At 42.9% G+C, this 23,532-nt stretch overlaps 1 protein-coding gene across 1 annotated transcript in view; it reads left to right on the top strand.

Moving 5' to 3' along the window:
• The window catches only part of LOC114663936 (collagen alpha-6(VI) chain-like), a 208,342-nt gene that overhangs the window by 31,840 nt on the left and 152,970 nt on the right, over positions 1–23,532 (top strand). The window contains exons 6-10 of the mRNA XM_051936116.1: positions 3,803–4,348; positions 9,428–9,979; positions 13,816–14,391; positions 16,171–16,731; positions 19,985–20,328. Of these exons, the coding sequence (XP_051792076.1) occupies positions 3,803–4,348; positions 9,428–9,979; positions 13,816–14,391; positions 16,171–16,731; positions 19,985–20,328 (2,579 nt within the window). The remainder of the gene's footprint in view (positions 1–3,802; positions 4,349–9,427; positions 9,980–13,815; positions 14,392–16,170; positions 16,732–19,984; positions 20,329–23,532) is intronic.

Raw genomic sequence — 23,532 nt, forward strand, 5'->3', positions numbered from 1 at the left:
TTTAAAGAGTTGTTTGTTCATTTCTGGGGAGGTTGGAAGGCTATGAAGAAGGAGTTCACCAGCTTACAACAGTGGTGGGAGGTTGGGAAGAGTCACATCCGGGCTTTGTGTCAGGAGTATACCAGAAATGTCACCCAAGTATTGCGGTCAGAAATGGCAGCTTTGGAAAATCAAATAGCTGAGTTTCAACAACAACTAGAGAAGGGTCCAAATGAGCAGCTGCAGGCGAGCCTGACTACTGCTAAACTGGGGTTGGCCCACCTGCTTGAGACCAGGGCTCAGGGGGCTTTAGTGAGGGCCCGCTTTCAGCGGTTGACTGAGATGGATGCACCAACGCAGTACTTTTTTGGTTTGGAGAAGAAAAACTCGCAGAGTAAACTCTTACATTGCATAAGAACACCCGATGGCAGAGAGACACAAGAGCCAAGTGAGATAAGGCAGGTGGTCCGTGAATTTTATGAACTTTTGTTTGCTGCAGATGGAGATGGTGGCAGTGAAGACCAACAGGCCTTTTTGCAGGACTTACCACAGCTTCCCAATGCAGACGTGGCAGATCTAAATAGTGAGGTGACCTTCGCAGAACTCACCACAGCCCTGGGACAGCTGAATACAGGGAAGGTCCCGGGAATCGATGGCATTCCAGTGGAGTTTTACAAAGAGTTCTGGGATATCATTGGTCTGGACTTGTTGGAAGTGTTTCGGTGGAGTTTCAAAACTGGTTTGTTACCTCAAAGCTGCCGTAGAGCTGTGATCACGCTGCTGCCGAAGAAGGGAGACTTGTGTCTCATTAAGAACTGGCGGCCAGTGTCTCTCTTATGCGCAGACTATAAAATTCTCTCTAAAGCCTTAGCCAACAGGATGGTCCAAGTTTTAGGGAGACTGGTGCATCCTGATCAGAATTACTGCGTGGCTGGCAGGTCCATTTTTAATAACATTTTTTTAATTCGGGACATTTTATCTACTGCAAAACTGTTTGGTTTTCGGACTGGTCTTATATTTCTCGACCAGGAAAAAGCTTTTGATAGAGTCAGTCACTCTTTTTTATGGAATACCATGAAGGCTTTTGGGTTTGGGGAATCTTTTATTAATTATATTCGATTGCTTTACAGTGACATTTCTGGTATAATTAAGGTCAATGGTGGTTTGTGCGCACCTTTCAGTGTCAGAAGAGGAGTCAGACAGGGCTGCTCTTTGTCCGGTATGTTGTATGCTCTGGCGTTGGAGCCTTTCCTGGTGCACCTGAGGAAGGTGCTGACTGGTCTCACCATCCCCAACTGCAACATGGACCCTGTGAAAGTCACTGCTTATGCTGATGATCTCGCAGTTGTCATCAAAGACCAGAAGGATTTGAACAAACTAACTGACAGTCTGCGGGATTACAGTAAAGCGTCATCGGCCAAAATTAACTGGAATAAAAGCAGTGCAGTGCTGGTTGGGAACTGGACAGGATGTAGTCCTCCTCGACTGGAAGGGGGTCTGCAGTGGACCACTGGGGGTTTCCTGTACTTGGGAGTCCATCTCGGAGATGACCACTACATCCAAAAGAACTGGGAGGGTCTGTTGGACAAGGTTACAGCTTGGCTCGCTAAGTGGAAGTGGATACTCCCTCAGTTATCTTATAGAGGACGGATGCTGGTAATTAATAACCTGGTGACCTCCAGCCTGTGGCACAAATGTATTTGTCTGCAACCTCCATCTGTGCTTGTTCAGCAGATACAAGAAGCAATCATGGATTTCTTTTGGAATGGTACCCATTGGATACGGAAGAGCGTTCTTTTCTTGCCGTTGGATGAAGGCGGACAAGGACTTATTGACATTACCAGCAGGATTGCTGCTTTCCGCCTTCAGACCATTCAGAAACTGCTGTACCCTGTTGAGCAGAGCCAGTGGATGAACTTGGCCGAACTTTTCTTTAAACAGGCCAGGCATATGGGACTTGGTAAAAGTTTACTACTCTGCCATTTTGATAAGATCGGGACTTTACATGTGCCAGAGTTTTATAAAAGCCTTCTAGCAGCGTGGCAACTGCTGTCGATCAAAAAGGACTGTGATGACCTTTCCTCTTTTTGGGTCCTTAATGAACCGCTGCTCTACAATCCTGCTGTTGGCACTGCTACAGGACTTTCTGAAAACTTTATTCATCATTTCATAATACATAGAATTACCACAATAAAGGACATAATTGACTGGGAAAATTACACTTGGAAAAGTGCACAGGTGGTAGCAGAGGAGACAGGAGTGCACTCAGTACGCCTCATGGAGAAGTTTCTGTGTCGGATACAATCATCACTGGACAGGGAATCCATGACACTCCTGCACAGAATGTTCACCTCACGATTGAAACCAAATGATGAAACACCTTTTCCAACGCTTACTGTATCTCCAGCTGTTGAACTGAGGGACAGTGAGACTGAAGTTTTAGCCTTACGTTCTCTTGAGGCGTTATCTCTGCCTACGGTGCCGGGGAAGCAGCTCTACAAGATCTGCGTGAAGGTGAACAACCTGGAACAGCTGAGGACACGTAGACACGACACACCTTGGAGAGACAAACTCGGAGCACCTCAAGGACTGAACCCCGCCTGGAGGTTGTTGTACAAGCCGCCATTGGCCAGTAGGATGGGAGACCTGCAGTGGAGGTTGGTGCATGGGATATTAGCGGTGAACTCCTTCTTATCGATTATATGTCCGGGGGTTTCTGATTGCTGTCCTTTTTGTGGTCTGCGGGAAACTGTGTTTCATGCTTTTATGTACTGTGAGAGACTCCAGAGCTTCTTTACTGTAATAGAAAGAATAGTAGAAGGGCTGGGGGTCCCGTATAATGGCATGGTGTTTGTGTTTGGGGTGAAATTACACGACAAACAAGAGAGAATATGAACTTAATTAATTTTATTATCGGACAAGCAAAACTGTCAATATGGAAGACCCGTAAAAACAAAATTACTGGGAGTGGGATTGAAGACGTTGTTGTTTTTTTTAGAAAAGTGTGTGAAAGTAGAATATTAGTGGATTTTAATTTTTATAAGTCTACAAATAATTTAGCACAGTTTAAAGAAGTGTGGTGCATAAATAATGTACTTTGTAAATGTGATGAAGATTATTATTTACAATTTGTGCTCTGATTTTGGTGTTTTGTTTTTTACTTATTTATAACTTTGGGATAATAAAGAATATGAAGGATAAGTGGGATTGGAGGGTGGAAACAATGGGAGGGATTAGATAAATATATATATAGATTTTATTCTAAAGAACAATTTGAGTATGTACTGTTTAGAAACTGAATATTCATAAATAGGAATGTGTGTATATGTTTGCTGTATGACTTAAGATTGAGTTTGGTTTACTGTTATGATTTATTTTCTGTGTTTATTCAATAAAGTTTGTTTTAAAAAAAAAAAAAAATATCTATCTATCTATCTATCTATCTATCTATCTATCTATCTATCTATCTATCTATACTAAGATTAAAATCTGTCTGTCTGTCTGTCTGTCTGTCTGTCTGTCTGTCTGTCTGTCTGTCTGTCTATCTATCTGTCTGTCTATCTATCTATCTATCTATCTATCTATCTATCTATCTATCTATCTATCTATCTATCTATCTATCTATCTATCTATCTATCTATCTATCTATCTATCTATCTATCTATCTATCTATCTATCTATCTATCTATCTATCTATCTATCTATCTATCTATCTATCTATCTATCTATCTATCCTGGCATCACTATGGTATGGTATGGTGACAAATCAATGGTGTCACTTCGGTGCCGATTTTGTGTTTTATTTTCTTTTCTTTTTTTTTAGATTGCACTTTGATGAGAAAAGCTGATGTTTATTTTTTGGCTGACAACTCTGGAAGAATTAGCAAAGATAGCTTTCAGTTGATGCATAGCTTTCTTCATGACGCCGTACAAGCGTTTCCACTGGGAGCTAATCAAGTTCAGGTTACAATTGTGACGTACACCGAGAATCCTGTCCTGTTAAGAAGGAGTTCTGAGAAGGATGATGTGCTGAAGCACATTCAGGGAATGAGACAGCATTTTGGAACAACCAACACTGGAAAAGCATTAAGTTACACCCTTCAACTGGTTGATAAAGCAAAACAAGTCCGGAACGTTCCCACATTCGTGCTGACCCTAACAGATGGAAAATCCATGGATGATGTAGACGTGTCGTCTAAGGCCCTAAGAAGTAAAAATGTCAAAACCTTTGCTATTGGAGTGAGTGGCGCCAATGACACTGAACTTCAGGTGATCGCAGGCTCCGATGACACGAGGTTCCACGTCCGCGACTTTAGCAAACTGAAGGATATTAAAAACGACGTTGTCCAACAAATTTGTCTGCCCGAGGGTAAGAGATTTTACTCCTTTGAATGCCCCTTATCAAGGAATTGTTTGACAATGCATGGTTAAAATTTGTTAATAATTGTTATTTTATGAAACCTGAAATTATTGAATAGTGTGGGTTGTTATGTCAAATATTAAAAATGTGTTTTGGAATCATTCAGAATGACACACACAGATAAAATGTTGGGGTCTTTGGCAGAGTCCCCATTTAATTCTTAGTGATTGTATATGGTACAAATGACCGTGTGGTCCGTTTTTAGGATTGTTCAGCCCAGAAGAGTGGCTACAGAGGACAGAGCTCCATCTCCTTCAGAGGCAGGTTTATAAATGAATGCTGACTGGTGGTGGGCGACACTCTTTTTGAAGTAATTCATGAGCACCAACAAATCAATTTAGTGGAGGTCAACGGGAGTGCTAAAGCGTAGAGCACAAGTCGTTATCAGGAGGATTAACTAAATAAGCACACGCCATTCTTTTGTTATTTTTCTGCAAAATCAGATACAAAAATGGCCATTGAGATGACCTTTGAACCTTTCACCAATTGACATTTCAAAGTCATAACCCCTAAGGCCACACCCCTGGCAACTGGGAACAGTGTCATGACAGCTGGATTTACAAAATGGTGGCACCTAAAGAAAAACAAAACGTGTCCATTGCAGTGTACCTGAAATAGTACGGTACTGAAGGGCTGAGGCCCTGAAAGGTGATCCCCAGATACTGGCGTACAAAAAAAAAATAAAATAGCAAGCTGATCACGGAAATACGTCTTTACAAAGAACAGACTGGGGGAAAGATGGCAGTGGTGTTGATTCTGAAGTCAATGAGGGGAAGGGGCAGGGGCAAGCACCCCAAACCCAGAAGTGACATCAGGCACCGTCAGACCGTAATTCTCCGGACCTGCGGAGGGAAGGAGAGGAGAATCGTTTTATTTATATATACCAGTAACGGCGCACTGCTGTAACGATAACGTGCAGTGAATACACTTGACTTGAGCATTCCTAGTTTTCAGACTCTTTCTTTCTCTGTACATTTATCATTCGTTTGCTCTGAGGTTGATGCGCTTGCTGTTTCCTGAGCAGCTCTTCTCTACCTAGCAGCCCACTTCTTCTCTTCTTTCTTTAGCATCTTTTCGTTTTAAAACTGATTAAGTCAGTATTTGTGTTGCAATTACTTAGTGCGTTTTCCTTAATTTTTCACTTAAGTCTTCAATCTGCCTCAAGAATGATTTAAGATATGAAGACGTAGAGGAAGTGATGGTGAAGGTGGTAGGGATGAGAACGGCGCCCGTACACATGAGCCACACGGCCTCCCAGCTGGCCACTACCGAGAGTTGATTCTACAATAAAATAAAATAAAAATAAAAAGAGGAATAACCTTGGACGTCTATCATCACCTCAAAAGTGGATAGTAGATGTCACATAGTATATGTGTACCAAATTTCAGGTCAGTAGGTCAAACGGTTTGCAAGCTACAGGTGATTTAAAATCCTGGACAGACAAAAGAACAGCCATGGCAGCGTATTATATAAAAAGATAAAGTTTGAAAAACATGTTTTATTAAATAGCAAATTAGTGTTTTTTCATGTTTGTAATAGTTAGTCTAATCCATGCGAAATTAATTTTGTAACGAGACACACGTATGAAGCCTGGTGGCCTCCTTAGCATTAGCATTTTTTCTTGAAAAAACACATAAAAAGCATTGCATTTATTGGTTTGAAAAGTGACATATTTATTAAATCTGATCTTTCTAGTGTAAATTGTGCAAAACACTAAAAGTATAAAGTCAGAAGTGTAGAAAGCATAATAATGATACAAATAATAATAATAAATAATAACTGTAATGCCAGTACAGTGCTGTATATACTGCCCAAACATGTCGTTTATGTGGTATATCGTAAAACGCAGTGAAATAATAATACTTTACATTTATATAGCGCTTTTCTCACTACTCAAAGCCTTGCTCAAGGGCCCCAACAGAGCAGAGTCCCTATTGGCATTTACGGAATTCGAACTGGCAACCTTCCGATTGCCAGTGCAGATCCCTAGCCTTAGAGCCACCACTCTGAAACACACAATCCAACGTCACAGTCGGGACAATAGTAGCTTAATTCCTTGCGGAGTTTCTTTCCACACTGATAAGCTTTTGAACAGCACGTGCAACTGACACGAGCGTCACTTTCGGATTCATCAGAATCTCTTCAGATTTCACTGTCCGTTTCAATTTAACTGCCTGAAGACACATTCACTTCATCGTCACTGCTCGTATCACCATCAAGAGTGTGCATCACCTGGGTTGCTGAAAAACGTTTTTTTTACGATATGCCATTATGAGGCTAGAAGAAGACAACAACAACAACAATAACATTTATTTTTATAGCACATTTTCATACAAAAAAAGTAGCTCAAAGTGCTTTACATATTGTAGAAAAGAAAAATAAAAGACAAAGTAAGAATTAAAATGAGACAACATTAATTAACATAGAATAAGAGTAAGGTCCGATGGCCAGGGGGGACAGAAAAAAAAAAAAGAAAACTCCAGACAGCTGGAGAAAAAATAAAATCTGCAGGGGGTCTAAGGCCACGAGACCACCCAGTCCCCTCTGGGCATTCTACCTCACATAAATGAAATAGTCCTTTTTGTATTTAGGGTTCTCACGGAAGGACTTCATGATGATGGTCATGCAGACTTCTGGCTTTTAATCCATCAATGAAGACGTGCCTGCACCATTGCCCGGGTAACACTTGAGGCTGTCACTTACAAAAGACACGCTTACAGTGCATCCAGAAAGTATTCCCAGCGCTTCATCACTTTTTCCACATTTTGTTATGTTACAGCCTTATTCCAAAATGGATTCAATTCATTTTTTTCCACAGAATTCTACACACAACACCCCATAATAACAACGTGAAAAAAGTTTACTTGAGATTTTTGCAAATTTATTAAAAATAAAAAAACTGAGAAATCCCATGTCCATAAGTATTCACAGCCTTTGCTCAATACTTTGTTGATGCACCTTTGGCAGCAATTTCAGCCTCAAGTCTTTTTGAATATGATGTCACAAGCTTGGCACACCTATCCTTGGCCAGTTTGGCCCATTCCTCTTTGCAGCACCTCTCAAGCTCCATCAGGTTGGATGGGAAGCGTCGGTGCACAGCCATTTTAAGATCTCTCCAGAGATGTTCAATCGGATTCAAGTCTGGGCTCTGGCTGGGCCACTCAAGGACATTCACAGAGTTGTCCTGAAGCCACTCCTTTGATATCTTGGCTGTGTGCTTAGGGTCGTTGTCCTGCTGAAAGATGAACCGTCGCCCCAGTCTGAGGTCAAGAGCGCTCTGGAGCAGGTTTTCATCCAGGATGTCTCTGTACATTGCTGCAGTCATCTTTACCTTTATCCTGACTAGTCTCCCAGTCCCTGCCGCTGAAAAACATCCCCACAGCATGATGCTGCCACCACCATGCTTCACTGTAGGAATGGTGCCAGGTTTCCTCCAAACGTGACGCCTGGCATTCACACCAAAGAGTTCAATCTTTGTCTCATCAGACCAGAGAATTTTCTTTCTCATGGTCTGAGAGTCCTTCAGGTGCCTTTTGGCAAACTCCAGGTGGGCTGCCATGTGCCTTTTACTAAGGAGTGGCTTCCGTCTGGCCACTCTACCATACAGGCCTGATTGGTGGATTGCTGCAAAGATGGTTGTCCTTCTGGAAGGTTCTCCTCTCTCCACAGAGGACCTCTGGAGCTCTGACAGAGTGACCATCAGGTTCTTGGTCACCTCCCTGACTAAGGCCCTTCTCCCCGATCGCTCAGTTTAGATGGCCGGCCAGCTCTAGGAAGAGTCCTGGTGGTTTAGAATTTCTTCCACTTACGGATGATGGAGGCCACTGTGCTCATTGGGACCTTCAAAGCCGCAGAAATTTTTCAGTAACCTTCCCCAGATTTGTGCCTCGAGACAATCCTGTCTCGGAGGTCTACAGACAATTCCTTTGACTTCATGCTTGGTTTGTGCTCTGACATGAACTGTCAACTGTGGGACCTTCTATAGACAGCTGTGTGCCTTTCCAAATCAGGTCCAGTCAACTGAATTTACCACAGGTGGACTCCAATGAAGCTGCAGAAACATCTCAAGGATGATCAGGGGAAACAGGATGCACCTGAGCTCAATTTCGAGCTTCATGGCAAAGGCTGTGAATACTTATGTACATGGGATTTCTCAATTTTTTTATTTTTAATAAATTTGCAAAAACCTCAAGTAAAGTTTTTTCACGTTGTCATTATGGGGTGTTGTGTGTAGAATTCTGAGGAAAAAAATGAATTGAATCCATTTTGGAATAAGGCTGTAACATAACAAAATGTGGAAAAAGTGATGAAGCGCTGTGAATACTTTCCGGATGCACTGTATGTCATTTCCCAAGCAACGCTCGGCACTAACACAGTTAACGCTTTTACAGCCCAAGTAATCCTTGGGTCTAACGCTTACGTGAGACATGTCTGTATAGTTGCCTGAGTGATGCTGGGGACTAATGCTTCTAGCTCTGATTTTACAGCCTGAGTGATGCTCGGGTCTAACGCTAAGGAGGTTAAAGCTGCTCACAAGGTGGTCTAAGCTGGTATTCCACTTTGTTCGCTTACTCCGACTCCCAGAATCACGCTGCAACTACACGTTGTCTTAGTCTTGATCTGCTGCTAGTCCACAGCACTGGGACACACTGCAATGGCGCTGAACCTGAAAATTCATCTTCTTACCGTAAATATGTTTTAATACTAGATCAACACGTAATCATCCCAAACTCCTAGCATACTGCAACTAACACATTGGTGTCACGGAAAAATGCTAATAAATCACAAGAACCTCAATTTTAGTTTACAATTCAGTATTCCTTGAGCATTAAAACCCCAGAAAAGACACATAAATCGCCAGGATCCATTCAGGATGAGGTGCAAAAATGAACGAAAAGCTGGAAATCGTAACAATCACCGCCTTCATGCTTCACTTTGTTGTATTCTAACATTGTTATGCATCTTCTGGGAATATTCCTCTCACGCTAACGTACGTTTTTTTACGTTTGTTTATTTTTTCTTTTCCAGTTTGCAAGAAGGCTGAAGCTGATATCATGTTCTTGCTTGATGGCTCCGGAAGCATCGAATCGGAGGATTTCCAAAAAATGCTCAATTTTGTGGAAAGACTCATGAAGAAGATAAGCGTTAAGAATGGCCACACAAGGTTTGGGGCCGTGCAGTACAGTGACGTCCAAAGAGAAGAGTTTCAGTTATCCAAAGATGTGAACGGCCACGTCACGAGTCTGAAGAACATGCACCAGCTCGGCGGGGGAACCCTGATTGGCAACGCACTGACTTTTATAGACCCATATTTTCAAAAATCAAAAAAGGAACGACCCTACGTCGACAGGTTCCTGGTCGTAATCACTGATGGGGAGTCTCAAGATGAAGTCACTGCTCCGGCGTTGGCTTTGCGGAATAATAACATTCAGATCTCCTCCATTGGCATTGGGCAGGTTAATTTTAATCAGCTGGTGAACATAAGCGGCTCTCAACACCGAACATTTTACATCCACAATTTTGATGGCTTAAGTAAGACCTTTGAAAGCATTCTTTCAACTCTTTGCACAAGTCAAGGGGGTAAGTCCAAGTTAGTGGCATAAAATATTCAGTAAATTATGAAATATGACATGTAAGTTGAATGTGCGATCACACAAAACATTGACGTGTTGTGGGCTTTTGCATATTGGTTTTCATGCTTAGAAAAGCTTTTATTTGCTCCTTTAGCTTTCATCATCTAGTATATCACATTTTTGATGGAATATTTTAATATGAACTGTATGTTTACATTTTTCCAGAAGGCACAATATGATTGGCTCCTTATCTTATAATGAGGGGGACTGTCCTCTGTGCAGACATAAACCCCTAAAACATGGGGTGGCTGGTGTTGCTCCCAGTGAGCAACCTGGGGGCTGTAGTCCTGGTGAGCAGCCCTGCTGGAGTACTTGGGGACCACAAGGTGGCACTGCAGAGGGAGGTCATCTTCTGCTTAAAGAGATCACTCTGTCTATCGACATTGGGGAGACGTTGGGGCACTGGAAGTACTCCCGGGTCCAACACAAACGGAGCAGCTCTGCATTCCCCTATGGGTGATTGGAGTCGGGAGGATGTGGATGACAGTTGTTGGGTGGGGATGAGAAGAAGAATAAAGAGAGATAAAGAACAGAAACTTTCTATTGTGTAGAGACTGTGTAGAGAAGCCCATTCAGAGATCCCTCATTACAAATAAATCCTTATTTGAATCAGGGACTTGGTTCTGTGCAATTGTGTCTGGCATTCAGGGTACTATTACACCCTCTACCGGTCACCACATGTATTTCCTTGGCAGATTCCCTTATCCAAGTAAGCATTAGTCCGGTTGACTATTTGGGAGCAAGTGTGACAGGACAAGGTAACAAAAACGGACCATCACAAGTGAAGAGCTTAGAACAAAACGCAAGCGAGTTGCACTTCTGTGGCTTAGTTAGGAAGAAGTTTTACCAAACAAAAAGGTCTTCAAAAGCCTCATAGATAGATGGATGGATAGATAGATAGATACTTCATTAATCCCAAGGGGAAATTCACATACTCCAGCAGCAGCATACTGATAAAGAACAATATTAAATTAAAGAGTGATAACAATGCAGGTATAACAGACAGACAATAACTTTGTATAATGTTAACGTTTACCCCCCTGGTGGAATTGAAGAAGTGTGGGGGAGGAACGATCTCCTCAGTCTGTCAGTGGAGCAGGACGGTGACAGCAGTGTGTTGCTGAAGCTGCTCCTCTGTCTGGAGATGATCCTGTTCAGTGGATGCAGTGGATTCTCCATGATTCACAGGAGTCTGCTCAGCGCCCTTCGCTCTGCCACAGATGTCAGACTGTCCAGCTCTGTGCCTACAATAGAGCCTGCCTTCCTCACCAGTTTGTCCAGGCGTGAGGCGTCTTTCTTCTTAATACTGCCTCCCCAGCACACCACCGTGTAGAAGAGGGCGCTCGCCACAACCGTCTGATAGAACATCTGCAGCATCTTATTGCAGATGTTGAAGGACGCCAGCCTTCTAAGGAAGTACAGGCGGCTCTGTCCTCTCTTGCACAGAGCATCAGTATTGGCAGTCCAGTCCAGTTTATCATCCAGCTGCACTCCCAGGTATTTATAGGTCTGCACCCTCTGCACACAGTCACCTCTGATGATCACGGGGTCCATGAGGGGCCTGGTCCTCCTAAAATCCACCACCAGCTCCTTGGTTTTGCTTGTGTTCAGGTGTAGGTGGTTTGAGTCGCACCATTTAACAAAGTCCTTGATTAGGTCCCTATACTCCTCCTTCTGCCCATGATAGCAGTGTCGCCAGTGAACTTTTGCATGTGGCAGGACTCCGAGTTGTATTGGAAGTCCGATGTATATAGACTGAACAGGACCGGAGAAAGTCCAGTCCCCTGTGGCGCTCCTGTGTTGCTGACCACAATGTCAGACCTGCAGTTCGCAAGACGCACATACTGAGGTCTGTCTGTAAGATAGTCCACAATCCATGCCACCAGGTATGAATCTACTCCCATCTCTGTCAGCTTGTCCCTAAGGAGCAGAGGCTGGATGGTGTTGAAGGCACTAGAGAAGTCCAGAAACATAATTCTTACAGCACCACTGCCTCTGTCCAAGTGGGAGAGTGATCGGTGTAGCATGTAGATGATGGCATCCTCCGCTCCCACCTTCTCCTGGTATGCGAACTGCAGAGGGTCGAGGACGTGGCGGACCTGTGGCCTCAGTTAGTGAAGCTGCAACTGCTCCATGGTCTTCATCACATGTGACGTCAGAGCGACAGGCCGGAAGTCATTCAGCTCACTTGAAAGTCCAATAGACAGTTGCAGTGTGGTCAGTGGAGGATCTCAAATCACAAATCAACTGAATCATTCCATTTGGACTTGGACAGCATACAGACTTGAGCAGATATGTGTCAGATGAAATTTAATGGAAGTAAAAGTAAAGTATTACATGTAGGGAATAAAATTGTGAGGCTTGAATGCTCAGAATTAAGGGGGAGGATGAATGCAGACAGATACAGAAATGTCCTTGAAGAAAACCTGCCCCAGAGTGCACCCCACCTCAGACTGGAGCGATGGTTCAAGGACCCAAAGCATTCATGGAAGGTCTGAAAACTCAAAGTCCACCTTATGAGAAGGGCTTAGGAGGCGTAGTGGACTTGACACGATCAACTGGCAAGACAGTGTTCAGAAGCCATTATGAAGGCGAACAGACTGTCAGGTTATATAGCGCCCTGATGTGTGGAGTACAAGTCACAGGAGGTTCTACTCAAGCTTTATAACACACTGGTGAGGCCTCATCTAGAGTCCTGTATTCAGTTTTGGTCTCCAGTCTACAAAAGGGACATAGCAGCACTAGAGAAAGTCCAGAGAAGAGCAACTAGGCTGATTCCAGGGCAACAGGGGATGAGTTATGAATATATATATGTGCAGGAGATGAAGAGGAGACCTGAGTGAAGTGTTCAAAATTATGAAGGGAGTTAGGCCAGTGGATCGAGATGGTGATTTTTGTGGAAGAGACTGGAATGCCCCGGTTTAAACAATGGAACAGGAGAAAGCGTCAGTCATTATTCTTTATCTAAATCTTGCAAGAGGCAACAGCATATCTTAATAGCAAGTGTAGCAAAGGAAAAGAGCATCCTCTGTGCTATATTGATACAATTCATCGATTAGATCACAATTCTATGGAATTCATTATATAATCAGATTGGTTATGCCCAGTTGTTAACTGGACAGGACAAACATTGATACCTTAAATAACCACAATTAACTCATCCACTGGGTTGATTTGGGAGTTTGCAGCTTCTCAAGAGAATTAAAAGTACACTCCGTGCACAGGATGCATGTTCATGTTTATGTTTCCTAAGTTTGCCATCAACAAGAAACTTAGCACATAACGATACAACAATGATTAGATCTTAAAATATAACATTGTCCTTTTAAGCTTTATATAAAAATAACTAAAATGCATTTAAATAAAATAACAACTTCAGCCTTTAAGCATAAGCTCAGAAGGATATGAGACTCAGCTCATGTTTGGTGCACATTGGACCAGGGTTCAAAATTCAACTCTTACACTTTAAAATGAGTTCATCAAGACCATGGGGACACAGTTGGAAACTTGTTAAGGGTAAATTTCACACAAACATAAGGAAGAGGACCATAGAGACTTGGAATAAGTGACCACATAGTGTGGTGGACGGTAGGATTCTAAGAACATTCAAAACTCAACTTGATGTTGTTTTGGTGGAATTAGGCAGCAGATTGGATTGGCAGACTGCGGTGGGCTGAACGGCCCGTCCACATCAAAAGTTTTTCTAACATTTGAATTTAACTTGGGTAGCGTTTTGAATTCATTGTTGAGTGACCCTATTTCTTCTGTTTGTTTCTCTCCTAGAATGTTCAAGGCTTGGCATGGCCGACGTCATGTTTTTAGTTGACTCCTCGGGGAGCATCGGGGATGCCAATTATCTTTTGATGAAGAATTTTATGATTTCCTTAGTTAATCACTCAGATATTGGCAGAGATAAGGTGCAGATTGGAGCCATGATATATAGTGCTGAACCTGAGAAAGGCTTCTTATTGAACGACCATCTGAGTAAGAGTTCTGTCACTACTGCGATCCTCAGTCTGAGATACATGGCAGATACCACATACACAGCCAAAGCCCTCAACTTCTCCAAAGATTTTCTGGAAGAGTCATTTGGGGGCCGCAGAAATCAAAATGTCAAACAACTTCTCATTACCATCACTGACGGCGAGTCCCACGACAGAGAAAAACTGGAGGACACAGCCAAGTACATCAGAGACCAAGGAATTGACACATACGCGGTTGGAATAAAGGAGGCAAAGATAGAAGAACTTCGGATCATCGGAGGCAAAGCCGAAAACTGGTTTTATGTAGACAATTTCGATAAGCTGGAAGACCTGCAACAAAAATTTTCTGAAATAGTATGCAGTAACACTCCAACAAGTGAGTATCATGCTGGCTTTAAACTTCATAAGTGACAGCAGGTTATGACAATACAGTAGAAAGAGAATCTCTGTCATTGGAACAATTTACTTAAAGAATTCACTCAGCCTTCTTCTTCTTCCTTTTCATTTGTTCCCACTTCTTTGTGAGTTTAATGTGTTTCATCAACCGTCTGTTCGGTCCTGCACCTCATCCCCAGTCAGACTCTTTTCCTTCAGATCTTCTTTCACTTTATCCATCCACCTCCACTTTGGCCTCCTTCACTTTCTCTTCCATTCCCATCATCACACTTTTGACCACATCTACATTCTCTCTCCTCATCAGACGTTCACACCACTTCATCCTATGTTCCTGGACTTTCTTAGATGTCTCTCCCACTTCTGTTATACCTCTGATTGTCTCATTTCTTATTCTGTCCTTCTTTGTGACTCCACACATCCATCTCCACCTTTTCATTTCTCTCATATCCACCTTCTTCTCCTGCTGTGCCCCCTTGACTGCCCGTGTCTCAGCTCCATCCATTATTGCTTGTCTTACCACTCATTACCTTTAACCAGTCACCTTAATCCTTCAGTCATTCAGTACTCCTGATCCCTTCTTCCAATTGTTCCATCCAGACTGCACTCTTTGAGTTATCTCTGCATCTGCTTTATCATCTTGGTCCACCACTGATCCTAGATATTTAATCTTCTCTCTTTTCAAGAGCTCCCCCTGCAGGCTAACTTCTGAATCATGACCATCATTAAACCTCAGATTTTCTGTCTTCTACTTTCTATTTAACTTCCAGAGCTCCTCTCCACTTTCTCTTTTCTGGTGCTACACAACACAAAGCCTGCATTGGGGGATTGGACTTTTATCCTAACACATACATAAGCAGATCAAAGAGATATGGACTTCATGAAGACCCCTGGTGCAGACCTCCTCTAGCGGGGACCTTTTCTGTTACAGTGTTACCCCAACACTGCTTGTAACCCGAGTCCTTACTCCCTCAGACATATCCTTGACAACCCTCACACACTTCTCTAGTCCTCCTTTCCCTCTTGTGCACCTCCAGACCTCTTGACGTGGCACCTTCTCCAAATCAGTAACCAAATATGCAGACCTCTGTTTCTCTCGATGCTTCTTTATGAGCTGTCTCAATGCAAAGACTGCATCAGTTGTTTGTCTCCCTGGCATTAAACCAAACTACTCCTCCCATCTGGTGGTCTCTTCCCTAAGCCTTCTCTCTATAATCCTTTCCCAAATGTTCATTGTGTGTGACGTCAGCTTTATCCCTCTATAGTTTCCACAGTCCTAAACATTGCATTTCTCCTTATTAATGGGTCCAATCCCAGTGTTCCTCCACTCCTCTGGTATTACTCCTGTTCATAGATCTTCTGCACAACACATCTACTCCCTCTTCTCCTAAACTCTTGCACAATTCTGCTGGTATTCCATCCGGTCCTGTTGTCTTTCCATTTTTCATTGTTTTCACTGATTCTTTGACTTCCTTCAGTCCATCTTTATTCTGAATAGAAGCCCTAAAACTTCAACTCCCATAGGAGACAACAGTGCCATTCAGTTGTTATGTATTAGGACTTCAGCAGCAGCTGCCAAATGTAAGATAATAAGAAGCAGAAGATCATTAAACACTTGGTAAGTTATAACCGTACCGTCACAATTTATTGTTTTATTATCCAATACTTTGAACCGCCCTGAAACCGATTAAAGAGACACTTAATATCGAAGACTTGTTTGGCAGGCTCCATGATTTTTTATTTTTTGCTTTTTTTCTTTCAGCTTGCAAAACTGAAGTTGACATTGTGTTTCTTCTTGATGGCTCAGGAAGCATTGTGGAAACTGATTTTAAAAGAATGCAAACTTTCACTAAGGACATCTTGGAAAATTTCCTCTCGGAAAGTAATCAGGTTGGTGTGGCACAGTTTAGCAGCTTTTATTCAGAGGAGTTCCCACTAACATTTCTGAAAAGCAGAGCAGCCTTCGCTAAGATCGATTCAATACATAAGCATGGCGGTGGCACCGAAATAGGCAAAGCTCTTCGTTCCATCAAACCTCTATTCACCAACGAGAAGGGCAGTCGGAAGAATAAAGGAGTTCAGCAGATTCTGATCGTCATCACAGATGGAGATTCCCAAGATTCGGTGGAGGAACCGGCGAGAGATTTGAGAAATGACAACATTTTCGTGTACGCCATAGGAATAGGAGCCGTTAAACAAAAGCAGCTGGACCTCATATCCAGCACACCTGAAACAACGTACAGAGTGCAGAATTTTATGGAGCTGTCGAATATCAAGAAACGGGTAACCCGTGACATTTGTGACCAGCCAGCCAAACCATCAAGTAAGTAAAGTCATTTCATTTTAAACGAGTAGTGTGATGTGTAGATAAAGAACAAACAGGAAGGCAGCTGTCTTTTAAAATGGAATCAGTAATCCCACTGGAAATAAAGAAAATGGAGATTGTGATTAACCAGAGCATTGGACTGACTTACCAAAGAGACCACAGACAGTCTCACTTTGGCTGAAAGTGGCTCTGTTTTAATTTTTTGTCGTATTTGTTTTTTCTGTAATTTATCCAAATCCAATTCTGTAAGAGTGTTCACGCACAGCAGATTCACAAAGTCTTCAGACCCTTCACTTTCTGCACACTTCATTCAGGTGTAGATTTCATTTTCAATGGAGACATTCATCATTTTTGTCCATCAGTCTGCACCCAGTGACTCATAATGACAAAGTGAACCCACGTTTATGGAAAGGTTTGCCAATTTATTCAAAATCAAAAATGGAAAGCTCTCCTTCCTAGAAGTATTCAGACCCTTCTCTGTAGCTCTCCAGACTGTGGTCAGGTCCATCCAGTTTGCTTTAATTCTCCTTGAGATGTTTCCAGAACCTGACTGGAGTCCACCAATGGGAAACTGAAATGACTGGACATCGTTTAGAGAAGCATCCGTAGGACCTGTGTAGAGAAGGTCCCACAATTCACACTGCAGGTCAGGACAAAAACCAGGCCATGAAGTCCAAGGAACTCTCTGTAGTGAGGAAAGCTCAGGGCAAGGGGACAAAACTATTTTTAAATTTCCTGGAGCACAGTGGCCACAACAATTGTGAGATGGAAGAAGTTTGCAACGACCAGGATTCTTCCCAGAGTTGGGCCAAACTGAGTAACCGGGCAAGAAGGGCCTGGTCTGGGTTAGGGGTAGGGTTAGCTGTAACCAAGAATTTAATGGTGTTATGGCCAACCGAAAGGCCTAGGGGTATATAAGTAGGCCGCACACAAGTGAGAAAGAGAGGGAGACAAACCACAGGAAAAAATTAAACCAGCTAAATAAAAACAGACTCCATTTACTGTCAAAAAGGAAAAAAAACTCGCAATAATGGAGAAAGTTACACAAAACAAAAACAAGGTGAACAACATTAACATAGATAGATAGATAGATAGATAGATACTTTATTAATCCCAAGGGGAAATTCCCATACTCCAGCAGCAGCATACTGATAAAAAAAACAATATTAAATTAAAGAGTGATAACAATGCAGGTATAACAGACAATAACTTTATATAATGTTAACGTTTACCCCCCACGGGTGGAACTGAAGAGTCGCATAGTGTGGGGTCTCCTCAGTCTGTCAGTGGAGCAGGACGGTGACAGCAGTCTGTCGCTGAAGCTGCTCCTCTGTCTGGAGATAATCCTGTTCAGTGGATGCAGTGGATTCTCCATGATTGACAGGAGTCTGCTCAGCGCCCGTCGCTCTGCCACGGATGTCAAACTGTCCAGCTCCATGCCTACAATAAAGCCTGCCTTCCTCACCAGTTTGTCCAGGCGTGAGGCGTCCCTCTTCTTTATGCTGCCTCCCCAGCACACCACCGTGTAGAAGAGGGCGCTCGCCACAGCCGTCTGATAGAACATCTGCAGCATCTTATTGCAGATGTTGAAGGACGCCAGCCTTCTAAGGAAGTATAGTCGGCTCTGTCCTCTCTTGCACAGAGTATCAGTATTGGCTGTCCAGTCCAATTTATCATCCAGCTGCACTCCCAGGTATTTATAGGTCTGCACCCTCTGCACACAGTCACCTTTGATGATCACGGGGTCCGTGACGGGCCTGGTCCTCCTCAAGTCCACAACCAGCTCCTTGGTTTTGCTGGTGTTTAGTTGTAGGTGGTTTGAGTCGCACCATTTAACAAAGTCCTTGATTAGGTTCCTATACTCCTCCTCCTGCTCACTCCTGATGCAGCCCATGATAGCAGTGTCAAATCTACACAAAATTTACACAGCTAGATACACGCTATCCACATTTATCACATAGATGGCTAGCTCACAACATTTACATTTCTTTAATGAGCAACAAGAAACAAAAACCCAAGGCCAGACCACCTAACCCTAACTCTCCATACCTTGCTCTGTCCTTCTCCTCTCACACTCTCTCTCTTTCTAACCTAAAACCCAAAGCAACTTCTTTTACAGATCTACACCCCACCCACAACCCAGGTGATTTCTTAACAATGGGCAACTCAATAAGTGGGTAATTAGGGCAGGACTCAATTACGTCAACAGCACCAAATTAGAGTAGAGTTTAACAAAAAGATCTAGAGTAGGTTGTAACAAATGGTCACTCTAACAGAGCTTCAGGAACCCTCTGCAGAGAAGAGAGAACCTGTCAGAAGGAAAACCATCTTGGCAGCACTCTATCAATTAGGCGTTTATGGTAGAGGTGGTAGACGGAAACCCACTCTTGAGTTAAAGGCTTGTGACCGCACACTTGGACTCTCAGGGCCTGAGGTAAAAGATTCTCTGGTCTGATGAGACTCTTTGGGCAGAACTTCATGTTTGGTGAAGACCAGGTACTGCTCATCAACCGCCTGATACCATCCCTATGGTGAAGCATGGTGGTGGTAGCATCTTGCCATGAAGTTGCAGGGAAACTGGTCAGAAAGCCTTCTCTAGAGTGCACGCCACGTTCTACTGGCACAACGGTTCAGTGACCAAAAGCAAACAGCCAAGACAACACTGGAGTGGCTCTGGGACAAGTCACTGACTATCCATGGGTTACCAGCTAAAGCCCAAACTTAAACCGCAAAGAACATGAGTGAAGAGACCCTAAGATGGCAGATTACAGACACATCACATCCAATCTAATGGAGCTTGAGAGGACCTGCTGGGACGAATGGGATAAAATGAACAAGATCAGGTATGCAAACCTTGAATACTTCTAGGAATGAGATTTTAGTTTTTGATTTTCAATAAATTTGCAAACCTTTCTGAACACGTTCTCTGCTTGTCATGTTGGGTTATTGAGTGTAGATCAGTGGACAAAGATGGTAAATTTAACCATATAAAATGAAATCTACAGCACAATAAAGTGTACAGAAAGTGATGCAACGTGAAGACCTTCTGAACTCTCAGGTCAGGGTGGTAAAAATCCTGAAAAGCAAACCAAGAGCTTTATGTGCTGTGCAACAGGTACGTGTCCTTTCTTATTCTTGATACGTAGACTGTTGGAAGTTTGACGTTCTCGCCAGGTATCTGTGTCCATTCAGTGTAACATCTCAGCGGATTCTCACATTTGTTTACATGTGCTGTGAAATTCTCTTTCAGATTGCACTTTGGATATCGTGGTTGGCTTTGACCTTACACGCAATGTACAACAATCTTCCCTGTTTGCCAACCAGGATAATCTGAAGGCTCTTCTACCTGAGATTTTAAGAACTATCTCCTCCATTAAAAATCTCAGTTGCATTCCAGGATCTCAGCCAAGAATCAGTTTTGGATTTCAGGTTCCAGATGCGCAGCAGGAATATGAATTTTCATTCAAACTTTATACAGAAGACATGTTTCCAGAATTAGAGAAAATGATAATCAGAGGAGGAGCCAAATTAAACGTACAGTTCTTAAACACGTTATGGGACAGGTTTGACGAACAAGCAGAGACCGTGTCCAAGGTGGGTATGTCAACGAGATCGGGATGGCACATTTACATTTGTGTGTAAACATGTAACCACCGAGATGAACCAGGTGGGCTCCTAGTATGGCAGAAATTGGAGGGTGGCATTGTTATGAACAATACAACCTTCACTTATGAACACTCAGAATCAATACCACTGTCCGATTATGTTGGCTTATATTTTTTCCGTGTACTACTGATGTTTGGTCTTAATGTTTGACAACCTAGATGTTGTCTTCAAAAATCCAAGTTTGCACTATACTCAGCTTCTCTGTGTTTATTAATTTCCTTCAAATGCTGATTCGCAGTTCTAATTTTGTTCTCATGGGCGCCGACATGCCATAAATGTGGGGATGGGGTTTATAACATAGTTAATAATCCAACAATAACACAAACAACAACCAAAACATTAATAATAATAATACGAGGGATGTTCAAAACATTTCCGTACTTTTATATTTTCGTTGGAAACGGTGAAGGTGGGAGGAATAGTGATTGGTCGTTTCTAAGAGTGTCATGTGACTAGTTCTGTCTGGCAAGCCAGCTGCCCTTGCCATTTAGTTATAAGAGTTGTCACCCTGTGGTGAAGATGGCTGCCAAACTTATAAATTGCACCAAAGAGGAGAGGTGTTCTGTCGTACGCTTTTTTGTGGGTAGAAGGTGTGCCGGGAACACAAATTCATCTCCACATGTGTGCTCAGTAATGTGGATAAAGTTCCTTCTCGTAAAGTCATCTACGACTGGATTGAAATGGCCGTACTAGTGTGATGGTTGCAGAGCGCTCCGGACGTCCAGCTACAGCCACGACCACGAGGAATGCACCCTTTGCATCAGTGGCTACGCACTCAACCAAAAACATTTTTTGATGATGGCATTAAAAAGTTGGTACGACGCTGGGAAAATTGCATCGCAAAGGAAGTTGACTATGTAGAAAAGTGATGTCATTTGTTTTTGAAATTCTTAATAAATATTGTTAAAAAATAAAAAGTGCGGAAACTGTTTGAACGCCCCTCGTAATAATAATCCTGAAACTGTTGTAGCATAAAAGACACAGACATGGCAAAAAAACAAAACACAATCGAAATGGCCACAGGACTGGAGCTCTTGAGCGCGTTGCTAAAGGCTGATTTAATTCCAACTATAACACTCTCCCAAATGGGCTTATATTAAAACTTGGCAAATATCGCTCTCCATTGTCCACCACCACCATCTATGAGATTTGCACTTGGCACGCTAACAAAGGTTTTTCATAGTCCATGGGTCGCTGAAAGAAACTCTCTGAAGTCGTGCACTGATTGGGTAATCATAGTCTGTTATTTGTATACGTGAGGATCCAGTGAATAAGAATTATGGGTAAATGTTTACACTTTATCAAACAATGCAAAAACAACTATGCACTAAAACGTTTCCCCTTATATTCCCCATCTCCTGGGTGCCCACTGACTGCTGCGGAGCTAAAAAGAATTAAATTGTGTGCACTGTGCACTGGCACGGGCAACAAAGCCAGTAAGAGACTAAACAGTTAAAACAACCCCTGGTGGGGTAAGGCAGATGGGGAGAGAAACAAATTGGCATCACTAAACACACATTTGCTGTTCACTGCTAAGTCGAAACCCCTAAATCAGGGGTGCCCACACTTTTTTAGTTTTAAAATGACCAGATCGAAATGATCTACCTACATTAAAAATGCTATATACAGTTGACCCTTGATATACGACCATCCTGACATGCGGACAACTTGCTTTATGACCAAAATGTTTGTTTTGAATTACGACCAACGTCTTGCGTTACGACCTGAATGCGGTCACGTGTATCCGCTTGTGCGATTGTAAACAAACAGCCGAGAGCGTTTGTAAGCGTCAGTCGGAGCCCAGATACATGTGTTTGTGGACGTAATTTCGGTCAATGAAGTGATTTATATAATTTATTTCGATAATTGCTAAGGAAGGAAGAGAAGGTAACGAAGGTAAAGAAAGCGATCACAATCGAAACAAAGAAGGAAATTGTGCAGAAATATAAGAGTGGTGTGCATGTGACCGATCTTGCTAATATGTACAGCATGTCGAAATCCATCATCTCGACAATTTTACAAAGAAAAGATTTGTATAAGGAGGCCCCTTCCAAACAATAACCACCTTCCATTTCATTCCATTCTCCTCCTCCTCCCTTCCTGCAACCCAAAGATGTCAAATTAAATGGTGAGTACAATATGAAACTGTTGTTTCTGGCAGGCTAGGCACTTTTTATAACTTTTTGGTTAGTACAATAGAAAAATTATTGGTGTTTTGGTAAATTATGCACATTATACAACCCTTTTGTATTATGAAAAGGTTAAGTAAGTGTTGCTGTGGGAGGTTCGGAACACATTATGGGTATTTTCATTATTTCTTATGGGAAAAATGGTCTTCACTTACAACCAACTTGAATTACAACCAGCCCACGCGAACAAATTGAGTTCGTAAGTCAAGGATCCACTGTATATATACACAGTATATATATATATATTGTAACAAAGGCGCTATATAGGCGCCCGACCCGACACAGATGGACACAGAGGCACATATGAAACTAACAAAGACTTTTATTTTCTTCACCCGTGGGCGCACATCTTCCCCGTGACCCACAGGCAATACACAGTCCATAAAGCACTTGTCACACACACCAACAGTTTCTCCCTTTTACCACCACTCCTCTTCAAGCTTCGTCTCCTTCCTCCCAACTCTGGCTCCTCGAGTGGTGGTGGCTGGCCATTTTTACATCCCACCCGGAAGTGTTCCAGGTGCTTGACCACCTGGTCCTAATTGCCCTTCCGGGTGGGGCTGAAGATACGTCCAGCTGGGTTGCTGACTCCATGCAGCTCCCCCTAGAGGCCATCCGAGCCCCCAACCAGGCTGTGGAGGAACTCCATCTCCCATGGAGCCATGCGACGGGTTGGGGAATCACTGTCTGCCAGGGATGCTGCCACCAAGGTAGCACAAAGTAAACAAAGTTCCAATACAGAATCCAAAGATGTTTTCAAAAGGAAACAGGCAGAAGGTCACAAAAAATCACAAAAAGCACAGCCAAACACAAGTAGACTTGCCACTCCCAGGCATGGTGGAGCCGAACCACCAGGAATTGTGGGAAACCCTCCAGATTTATAGAGCGATGGAAAGTTTCCTGTGGAAGAATGTCAGGTGGCCACACCCCTTGGAGGACGACC

This window comes from Erpetoichthys calabaricus, chromosome 13 (genome assembly GCF_900747795.2).
Source record: "Erpetoichthys calabaricus chromosome 13, fErpCal1.3, whole genome shotgun sequence".
Classification (NCBI taxonomy): Eukaryota; Metazoa; Chordata; class Cladistia; order Polypteriformes; family Polypteridae; genus Erpetoichthys; species Erpetoichthys calabaricus.